The 11,653-nt window shown below is 36.5% G+C and overlaps 1 protein-coding gene across 2 annotated transcripts; it reads left to right on the top strand.

Moving 5' to 3' along the window:
• The first annotated feature begins 21 nt into the window (after window positions 1–21).
• PHOSPHO2 (phosphatase, orphan 2) lies at window positions 22–8,747 on the top strand. 2 transcript variants are annotated; one of them, XM_016201760.2, is made up of 4 exons: window positions 22–192; window positions 701–734; window positions 1,618–1,788; window positions 4,137–8,747. In XM_016201760.2, the coding sequence occupies exon 4, from the start codon at window positions 4,162–4,164 to the stop codon at window positions 4,885–4,887; it is 726 nt and encodes a 241-aa protein (XP_016057246.1). In that variant the 5' UTR covers window positions 22–192; window positions 701–734; window positions 1,618–1,788; window positions 4,137–4,161; the 3' UTR covers window positions 4,888–8,747. The 2 variants fall into 2 exon arrangements, with proteins under 2 accessions (XP_016057246.1, XP_016057314.1); XM_016201828.2 differs by lacking the exons at window positions 22–192; window positions 701–734 and having other exon boundaries at window positions 745–1,788.
• The last annotated feature ends 2,906 nt before the right edge of the window (window positions 8,748–11,653 follow it).

The raw sequence follows: 11,653 nt of genomic DNA, 5'->3' as shown, positions 1-11,653 counted from the left end.
AGCGGGGCGTCCCCGCGGACTGGCGCCCGGACACTGTGCGGAAGCGGGGCGGAGGCCACGACTCCTGGCCTGGGCCAGCGAGGAGATCTGGGGACCCGGCCCGGCCTGGGGCTCCCATGCGCATCCGTCACGGACCTCCGCGGGACGACCCCAGCCAGGTCCCCGCGCCTGCCTTCCGGGCGGACCCGGCAGGTGCGTGGAAGAGCCGGGCCTGCGCTCGGTGTGGGCGGCGCGCGGATTTCCTCGCGCGTGGACGGTGAAGGGCAGAGCTCTCCTTTAGCAACAGAAACCCAGGGATTAATGGGCAGAAAATCGATTTTTAAATACTTTCGTTTCTAAGGCATGATCTGGGCTAGATGGGGCTTAGTTTTTTAAGTATAAGAATGTTGAAACTTGGATGCTGTCTCAGAACATTCGTATTAGGACCTCCAATATATTTTAAATTGCTTGGTAAATACGGTAAATTGAATGCATTTGAGGACTAATCAGACCTCTAAGGACACCAAAATCTATTAAGAGTGGATGCTGGCTTGGTTTCAAACGATATTTTCTAACACATCGAGGTATAAATGATTTCGTTATAAGCTAGTTGGCTACAATACGTACTTTCTAGGCACCAAACCGGAGTCATTCGGGAAGGAAGGAGGTAACATTTTTAATCACTAAAGTTCTAACACATAGTTGTACTATTTTTCTTCAGGTTTTCTATCAGATGTTCCACTGTAATAATGCTGGTAAGTATGGAAGGATTAATAAAATATTGTTGACAAAAATTAGCTTTTGCACATACAATATTGGTGGGTGTTTTTTTTGTTTGTTTTTTGGAAGCACAATTTTTAAAATGCCAAGAACTGGGAAAGAGATTTTACCCTACTTGCATGCTAACAACTTAGCTTGCCACAGTTTTGTAGAAGATGCAGACCCCCTAGGTTAGAGGTGAATTACAGCAGTAGCAATAGTCAGAATATCAACAGTTTTACCCCAGTCTCAACATAGTCAGAAGTCACATGCACATGGAGTTAGGCTAAGGAACCCAAATCTTTATTATAATGAACAATAAACATTTCAAGACTACATGTCTTATTTAACTGTCCCCAATTCTTGGATGTCTGTGCTGTTTCTAGTTTCCATTATTATTAAAAGCACATAGGTTATTGATAGACTGTAGAAGCATTACAGATAACAGAATATATGCTGCTCCTGCTTTTGTAGAGAAAGTTAATAACTATTTCGGGAATTTTGACAAATTGGTTACAAAATAGATTCACATTCTTAAAACTGAATCTTTGTGCACATCCTTAATTTTTGAGACGTCAACTATGCAAAATCTTTTCACGTTTATTGACAACAGAATGTGGTAATTGTCTGTTTTACTAATCTCACAAGTAAAAAGAAAAAAATGGAATTTGTATTCTCAACATAATCAGCCTAACACGTGATTTTATCCACCAGATAAAAACTTATATGTATGTAACATTCCCTGTTTTGTATTTAAGGTTTTTGTTTAATCAAAAATTTGTTTTTCCTGTTGCCAATAGCTGCTTTTCTGATGTAAGAGAAAATAGCATCATTAGAAAACCTAAGCTTAAAAATATCTTAAACTTTTATTAATTTTAGGAGTTAAGAAGTCTCTGTTCCTTTGCTCCAAACCAGAAGACTTTGTTCCCTGCATATAGAGTAGGAGTAATGTTGGTTAGAAACAGGCTGGTGTTTAAAACTGAAGATTGCCATGACTGTTTAACCAAAGCTCTTTGCTGAAGTAAGATTGTCTTAGAAATACTAAATTGGGTAAGTATTTTTAATAAAGGTTTATGTTGAGTGGTGAGAAAAACTAATATAAAAAGATATGAAATTAAGAAAAGTTCACTTATAGATAGAAATTAATAGTCAGCAGTGAAACTATATTAACATATAGTTATATATATGAGATATATATGTCAGACTTATGGCATCTTATTATTTTTACATTAATGGTTCTGGAATTTTAGTAACTTGTAGCTAATTTGAGGCAGTTTTTAACCAACAATGAGTTACATTTGAAAAAAATTTAAATTCAGAATGCTTAAAAATAATGTTTAATTTAAAATATGCCTAGGTACAGTCCTAATGTGATTGTCAACTATGCCTTATTGCAATTTATTACATTATTTCTATGGGAAAGTGAATTCTGCTCTTAAACCTCTGGGAGCCAGTCAGAGACACCTGGATTAAGCATTTAGAGATACAAGGATACAGAGTCTCAGGATATTACAGAGTGGGGCAAAAGTAGGTATATACAGTTTATTATTGTATTATTATTTATTGTATTATTTTCCATAGGAACAACTGTAAACCTACTTTTACCCCACCCTGTATATATTTAAATTCACACAATATGAGATACCCCTCTAGATTAATTATTCTCCAGATATTCTAAATTAAGAGACACTAAATACTTACTTTTATATGGGTAATAAGCTCTACCCTCAGTTTCACCTGCTGGCTATCGTTATAAACCAGACAATGCATGTGGTTAAATGCCATGTTTTCCTTTCTTAAATTTAATTCAGTTTATTGGGGTAACATTGGTTAATGACATGTTTTACATTTTTAATCTCTTCTTTCTCTTATTTGTGGGGTTCTTCACTTTTCTTTTTAGAATTTCTTGCTAAAACTTCAGAATGGTTATGAAGTAGATCACAGATACAGTATTATAGTTAGTGTGTACTCTAACGGATGTTTTCATGTAATTAAACATTTTTTCATCAAAGTGACCTTAGTATTCAGTCTTCAAATATTCTATTTCTTAGACACTAGAGTGTGGTACTTAAAAGCATGAATTTTGAAGTCAAGCAGACCTGAGTCCAAATTCCAGCTCTTCCATTTAACTAATACTTAACCAACCTAATACTTAAGCACTAGTTTACATATCTTTAAGATGAGGATGATAATTCCTACTTAATAGGATTATGATAGTTAAGTGAGATAATTATAAAGTTCTTCGTTTAGTGCCTAGTATATAGTGATCTCTCTAAAAATATTACTGTTTTATAAAAAAAAATTGTCTATACATACTAATTATAGCTTTTATTTGGGTAATCTATAGTTACTTATCATTTTTACATGATAATTTTCATTCATACCTTCTGTTGACCAACTTATTCTTTCCTTTCCTCTTGAAATTTATAATGAATAACCTTCATTATCTTTTAAAGTAAAAAGATTTAAGTAATTGTCGTATCATAAGTAATGTGATTACTCAAGTATATCCTGATTATTTAGCACTCCACAGCTAAACTATTTAGAGAAAATACAAATAAAGATAAAGCTCTGGCCAGTATGGCTTGGTTGTTTAGAGTGTAGACCCACACACCAAAAGGTTGCAGGTTCGATTCCCAGTCAGGGCACATATAGAAGGCAACCAATTGATGTTTCTTTCTCTCCCTCTCCCTCCCCCCTTCCCTTCTCTCTAAAAATAAATAAATAAATGTAAAAATTGTTAACTAAAGTTATTACTAGTCTAGAAGAACTGACCTGACCTCCACTTCAAGTAATTTGTTTAGAATTTCAAGTACAGCGTCAGGCAACCATTTAGTTATAACATTGGCATTCATATTAGAAATTGATTTCAAGCTAAGCACTTTTTAAAAAATTATTTAAAGTTTGCATGATTTCATGTTATTTTAAATTAGGTCTGAATTTTGGTTAGTACACAGAGACCTGTTGTTTAATATATGAAGATGACTGTAAATATTTTAGACTAGTAAGTTTGGCTGTAATGATAAAAACAATAAGAATGGTTAGCATACATTTTTTTCTGTATTATTTTAAAACTTTTCTAAATTAGACTTAAGAGAATAATTGTTTCAGTACTTCTCTCAATAGCTTAATTCTGAATGCTCAAGGATTAATCCCTTTAGGACCACAATAATAGCGTGGATATCCTTTTAAGATATTCTGTTTTCTATTCACTTAAAATACTCAAATATGAACTTTGCTTCTTAAGAAAAAATGCTTAAATGGTGGTCCTAAAATGCTTAATTATTTTAATTTGTTTGTATTCATCCTATATTTGAGCAGATTAACAGCAATGTTTGTAAAATAAGAGCTAGATATATAAACAGAGTGTTTAGGGAATAATATTTCTTCTTTTTCAGGGTAACCCAAATCTGTTTTAGAACCATGAAAATTTTGCTGGTTTTTGACTTTGACAATACAATCATAGATGACAATAGTGACACCTGGATTGTACAGTGTGCTCCAGAGAAAAAACTTCCTATTGAACTACAAGATTCCTATAAAAAAGGATTTTGGACAGAATTTATGGGCAGAGTCTTTAAGTATTTGGGAGATGAAGGTGTAAGAGAAGATGAAATGAAAAGAACAGTGACATCAATGCCTTTCACTCCAGGGATGGTGGAGCTTTTAAACTTTATAAGAAAGAACAAGGATAAGTTTGATTGCATTATCATTTCAGATTCAAACTCTGTCTTCATTGATTGGGTTTTAGAAGCTACCAGTTTTCATGATGTGTTTGATAAAGTGTTTACAAATCCAGCAGCTTTTGATGGCAGTGGCCATCTTACTGTGGAAAATTATCATGCTCATTCTTGCAATAGGTGCCCCAGAAATCTTTGCAAAAATGTAGTTTTGGTAGAATTTATAGATAAACAGTTACAACAGGGAGTGAATTATACACAAATTGTTTATATTGGTGATGGTGGAAATGATCTTTGCCCAATAACCTTTTTAAAGAAAAATGATGTTGCCATGCCACGGAAAGGATATACTTTACAGAAAACTCTTTCCAGAATGTCTCAAAATCTTGAGCCTATGGAATCTTGTGTTGTAGTTTGGTCTTCAGGTGTTGAAATAATTTCTCATTTACAGTTTCTAATAAAGAAGTAATATGCCAACAATGAAATGTGTATCAGTTAAAATTAGGTACGGCAGCATAAAACTAAAACCCCAAATACCAGTGGCTAAAAAAAAATTTTCCCCCCCTCTCACTTAAAAGAATTCCAGAGGTAAGTATCTTTCAAGGCTGCTGTGTTGCTCTACCAACTTGAGCACTTGGCTACTAACTCATGATACAAGATTGTTGTTCAAGCTCCAACCCTCACATCAATGTTTTGGCCAGCAAGAAGGAAAGCAGTGAGTTGCACCTCTTATTTAAATTGCATTGGCCAGCCCTGGCTGGTGTGACTCAGTGGTTAGAGCATCAGGCTGTGCACCAAAGGGTCAAGGGTTCAATTCCGTACCTGGGTTGCAGGTTCATTCCCTGGGGGCGCATGCAGGAGGCAACCAATCAATGTGTCTCTGTCACATTGATGTTTCTCTCCCCTCCCCCGGCCTCCCTCCCTTCCACTCCATCTAAAAGAAATGGAAAAAATATTCTCGGGTGAGGATTAAAAATTATATATATATAAAATTGCATTGGCCAAAACTTAGTCACAATGCCCTCACCTAATTGCAAGGAAGGATGAGAAATACAGTGTTTATTTTAGATAGTCATATGGCTGGGAAAATTTGGAAAAAAGGAGTACAGAATTAAGGTAAGTGCAACTAGTGGTTTCTACCAAAGGTGATTAATAGATTATATTATTTTTATTCTCAGAGAGAATAGTCATATATTTTACTTTCTTAGATATTTATTTCAAAAGCATGTCCAGTATTTACAAATCTTAAAAATAAGCCTGATGCTTTATTCACGTAAGCCCAAATATATATAATGTTCTGTTCCCAAATCAGTGTACTTTAAAGATAGGGATGCAATATCTGTTACCCAAGTTTTCATCAATTTCAGGCTTTCCTTTTAAAATTAAATACAAATTAACGTTCCTCAAATAATTTTATATCAGAATCACAACTATAACTCAAGTATACAGTTTAATCAGTGTATTATTCATACTTGTGCAGTCTTGAGTGATAATTTGTAGGAATAGTGAACATTTAAGTTGCTGTTTCATATAGGGATATTAGCAGAATATAAGGGATGTAAAATTTGATAATTTCATGCTAATTTCTAGACATTCATGTTTTAGGCATATATAGCCATTATGTAATAATATTCGGATTTTCTTTTCCATTATGGAAAGCTCCAGAAATAGAAATGCTCAATGTAATTTCATGGGGAAAATTTGGTACTTTTTAATTTGCTTTTTTTTAGGTTGAAAAAGTAAAATTTTAGATTAATAGGTTAGATTATGTTTAAACTCATTTACTGTTATAGATTATCATTTCTCTACATGTCAAGGCCAGTAACAAATTACAAATTATGGGAGTAAAAAAAAAAGGCTTTCATTTATTGTAATTTGGACCACATTTTCTAATGAGCACATCTAGAAAAGCTGATAGCTAAACAAAAATTTTAAAATGTCTGCTTAAAGACATGAGAGAGCTGACAACAATAGACAATTGTTACCAAACACAGAAACCCAAGTAGGTGAGCTGCTTTTTCCTAGAAGTGTTGGCTAATTATGTAATTGGTGTCTGAGATGCTGAGTAGTTATCTTGACAATCTCATGGTAACGGGAAGAGGCCTGCAATGATAAACCTTTCCCCTTACTTTGAATAAGAATCCCAAAAGGAGTAAGAATTATTGAAGAGGGGAAAGAATGACCTAGAATTAAGCACTTGCACAGGGATAGCACCTCAGCTTTGAATACTCTCAGTACCTGAAATTGGATTGAGGTTATCTAAGATTTTTTGAGTTCCCAGGTGCTTGGCAGAAACAAATATAAATTCTCTCAAAAGGAAGTTAACATGCTTGGTATATGGGCAGACTCTAAAGTGGCCCCCCATGATCCCTGTAACCTGGTATGCCTTGTTTGTGTGTGGAGCAGGGGAAATATGACTTGCTTCTAATCAATATGGTGCCACAAAGATGACGGGATCTGTGTGATTATGTGTACATGATTACATTGTATTCTAATACCCATCTTACTGAACCCTCCCTTGCTGATTTTGAAGCTAGCTGCCATGTTATGAACTGGCCTTTAGAGAGGGCCACGTGACACACAACTGAGGGTGGCTTCTGGCCAACAGTTAGCAAGAAGTAGGCCCTTAGTCCAGCAGTCTGCAAGAAACTAAATGCTCTAACCACGTGAGCTTGAAAGCGGATCTTTTCCCAGTGGACCCATAGCTGAGATCACAGCTTAGGCTGACACCTTGATTGCAGCCTTGTGAGATCCTGAAACAGAGTCCCCAGCTGAGCTGTGTGCTTGGACTCCTCACCCACTGGACCTACGAGGTAAAAAATGTGTATTGCTTTAACACACTAAGTTTGTGGTAATACTGTTATGTAGCAATAGAAAGTTAATGCAGTAGGCCTCAAGTCTATAAACAATTTTGCAAGTACACTGTAGGATACACAATAAAAAGCCACAGCAAGAAACACCAGTAGAAGCTTCCATTTAAACATCTGCAGCACAGCCAGATATTGGAGTTTTCAGACACAAGCTTAGGAGAGTTTGGGCAAGAATTGAAAAATATTTAAAAACAGAGATACTAAAGCTGAAAATTACTGTGACTGAAATTAGAATCTTGATGGATGGATTTGACAACAGAAAAAGCATAGCTGAAGAGAGAATTAGTGAATGAACACGTTAGGAGAAAATATCCAGAATGATGCAGACAAACAAAACAATGAAAAAACAGTCAAACTGTGATTCTTAAAACGTCTCCCATCTTTTTTTTTTTTCTTAATCCTCACCTGAGGATATTTTTTCCATTGCTTTTCAGAGAGAGTGGAAGGGAGAGAGAGGGAAACCTCAAATTTGAGAGAAAGACATCGATTGGTTGCCTCCTGCACGTCCCCTGATGGGACCAGGGATCAGGCCTGCAATCCAGGTGCATGCCCTTGGCAGAAATCAAAGCTGCGACCCTTCAGTCGGGAGACTGATGCTCGAACCACTGAGTCAAACCAGCTAGGGCATCCCATCTTGAACAGTTCCATTCTCAACCAAGTTGTTCAAGGAAAAAATGCCTTGGTTGTTGACCAAAACTTGAGTTTTCAACCTGAAAACCCTTTCATGCAGATACGTCAGCATGACAAAAAATAAAAATACCTCAGCATGACAAAAAAAGCATCTCTCAGGCAACAAAGAAGAGAATGCTTTTGTTGCTGGAGAAACTGACAATTAGCACAATTTTAAAACATAAAGAAGCCATCAAGAGTGCTAATGTTGCTAAGGGTGTGAACGTGCTCACAAAACAATCACTGGCAACTGAAGAGGTAGAAAAATTGTTGTTTTGGATAAATAATAAGTAGTTAGCCAGTGATAGCATTTCGGAGGCAGTGATATATGAAAATTTTGTTTAAGGCTAGTAGGGGGTGGTTCAGTAAATTTAAGAAAAGTGTTTATACATAGATTAAACAGTGCATTAGACATGTATATAAGAAAGATTAAAACGGGGAATCATTTGTGGGTCTGGAATGAATTAATTCAATTTACATTATTTCTAATGGGAAAAAATTTTAGATTTTGAACAAATTGCTTTTTGAACAGCCTCCTGGAATGAATTAAGTTCGAGAACCAAGGTTTCACTGTATAGAAGAGAGGTTAAGAGACATAGAAAATATAGTAAGATGTAACACAGGAAATCAGTGTCTAGAAAGAAAATAAGCAATATTTTAAGAGATAACAACTGGAAACTTCACAAAATTGATGAAAAACATCAAACTACAGATTCAAAATTCCTTATAAGCCCTAAACAGGATCAAAAGAAAACCACATGAAATCTACTGATAACCAAGGATGGAAAAAGCCTAAAGAAGCCGGGGGGGGGGGGGGGGGGGGGGGGGGGGAATGACATGGAAAGGAGCAACAGACTAATAGCTGGTATTATTTCTGAAATGTTTGGTAGAATTCAATAATGAAGCCATCTAGGCCTGGAGTTTTCTTTGTTGGAAAGCTTTTAACTAATGCAATTTATTTAATAGATATAGGGCTATTTGGGTTGTCTAGTTTTTCTTGAGTAAGCTTTGGTAGTTGACTATTATCTTGCTGCATAGTAAATCACCTCAAAATTTAACAGCTTAAAACTAAGCATTAATTATCTCAGTGTCTGGGGGTCAGGAGTTTACAAGCACTTAGCTGGGTTCTGGCTCAGGATCTCAAGTTAGTCAAGATGTATGGTAGGCAGTAATGTGAAAGCATGACTAGGGCTGGAGGATCTGCTTGCAAGATGCCTCACTTGCATGGCTTTTGGCAGGAGGCCTCAGTTTCTCACTGATTGTTATCACAAAGTCTCATTTTATTGTTGGTGGTTGGCAGGAGGCCTCAATTTCCAGCCACATGGGCCTCGCTCTCCAAAGAGCTGCTTGAGTGTCCTAAAGATATGGTTTCCTGCCAAGTGAGCTGCTATCCAAGAGAAAGGGCAAAGAGGAAACTACAAAGCCTTTTGTGACCTAGTCTCCAAAGTCACATGCCATTACTTCTGCCATATTCTATTATTTGTTAAAAGGAAGCACTAAGTCAAGCCCATGCTCAAAGGGAGGGGAATTAGACTTCCTCTTTGAAGAGGGAGTCAAAGAATGTGTAGACATACTTTGAAACCACCATAGTGTCTCTCAAGGACTTTGTTCATTTTATGTAAATTGTGAAATTTATGGGCATAACGTTTTTCATATTCCCTTAATAACCCTTTAATTTTGCAGTGAACACATGTATACCTACTATCCAGATTTTAGCGTTAACATTTTACTGTGCTTGTTTTATCACATATCTATCCATCCCTCTATCCATCTTTTTTTCTTTTGCCTCTTTAATGTAATCATTGTTATTCCCCTTTTCTTTTTTGTTCCCCAGTGGATCAAACCCAGTGCGTCTGGGCCTGATTGGAACTCAGATGTCTTCCAGCTACATGTGAACTTTGGAAATTGTTTATATTTCCTGGGATCATTCTTTGCCCAGACTTCATGGAGTTTCACCCTATGTATGTGTGGCTTAGTATTCAACCACAGACTCAAGGTGATATTTCCCCTTCCAGATTTCTGGAACTTTTTCTCAATTTAGCTCCTTCCTGTCTGGTACACTGCCCTGCCATTTCTGCCTCTTCAAATTTATCTCCATCTCTTCAATTCAGCAACACTACCATAGTCGGCTTGGGATTCCCCCTCCCTGCACCTTGGGCTGGAAAATGTCTCCAGGCAGAAATATAAGCAACTATAGAGCTACCTCATTTGTTTCCCTTCTCTTGGGGATCACAGTCCTGCACTGCCTATTGCTCAGTTCCTGAAAACTGTTATTTTATGTACTTTGTCCAGTTTTCATATTGTTTACAGTGGGAGGGTTAGTCAGTCCTAGTTCCTCTAGAAACAAATTATAATATCTTGCCTGGCCAGCATGGTTCAGCAGTTGAGCATCGACCTATGATCCAGGAGATTGCGGTTCGATTCCCTGTTGGGGCACATGCCCATGTTGCGGGGTCCATCCCCAGTAGAGGATGTGCAGGAGGCAGCTATGAATGACTCTCTCTCATTGATATTTCTATCTCTCTCTCTCCTTCCTTCCTCTCCCTCTCCCTAATCAATAAAGATGTATTTTTTAAAAAGAAAAAGAAATTGTAATATCTCATTTTTAATTTCTAATGCAGCATGGTGGTAAAAAGCTCTGCTGTGGATTAGAAGACCTGAATTTTAATTCTAGCTCTGGATTGCATAAATTACTAGGCTCTCAATATCTCAATTTCCTTATGTGTTAAATGAAGATAGTTTTGAAGATTGTTTTGAAGATTTACTAAATTAGGCATTGTATTAGTTTACTGTGGCTGCTGTAACAAATTAACACAAACTGGTAGCTTAAAACAATAGAAACTTATTGTCTCAGTTCCAGGAGCCAAAAGTTCAAGACATTTTCACTGGGCTGAAATCAAGGTGTCAGCAGGTCCACCCTCCATGGGAGGCTGTAGGGGAGAATTTGTTTCTTGTCCTAGCTTCCGTTGGCTGCCAAAATTCCTTGGCTTGTGGCTGCATCATTTCAATCTCTGCCTCATGGTCACATTGCTTTCTCCTATCTATAGCAAATCTTCCTCTGCCTCTTTCTTACAAGGATGCTTGTAATTGCATTTTAGGGCCCACCCAGATAATACAGGACAATCTCCCCATCTAAAGATCCTTAACCACATCTGCAAAAACCCATTTTCCTTATAACGCACCATGGATTCCAGGAATTAGGACCTGATATCTTTGGGTGGCTATTATTTAGCCTATTACAAGGTAATAAAAAACACATCATACACTCAGTGGTAATATTCAATATATTTAGCAACCACTACAGCACAGGCTTCAACCAATCAGAACAAAATTACCAAACAATAAGAATAGGTGCTGGCCACAAACATAACGGTATCTGTACCTGAATAGTCCTGCCCTTGTCATATATTCCAGCACCCCACACACATATTATGCATTTAATAAATGTTAGTTCACTGAGGTCCAACTTTACTAAGTCATTTCTATTTCTGGATATGTCCTTTTCTCATTTACCTATAGGGTCTTCTTATATATTTTTCTGAGTATTTCATATATGGGGTATACTAATATTGTCATATCTGTGACAAATATTTTTTGTATTGTGTTAATCTTTTCTAAGTCTTATGTTTGATTATTTCTAGATAATATGATCTTAATCTTTTTTTAATGTTTTTATTGATTTCAGAGAGAGGGAGG

The sequence above is a fragment of the Miniopterus natalensis genome, chromosome 8, assembly GCF_054644295.1.
Source record: "Miniopterus natalensis isolate mMinNat1 chromosome 8, mMinNat1.hap1, whole genome shotgun sequence".
In the NCBI taxonomy this organism is placed as follows: Eukaryota; Metazoa; Chordata; class Mammalia; order Chiroptera; family Miniopteridae; genus Miniopterus; species Miniopterus natalensis.
Note: the sequence above shows the minus strand (reverse complement) of the source record. Positions and strands in the feature narration are given on the sequence as shown.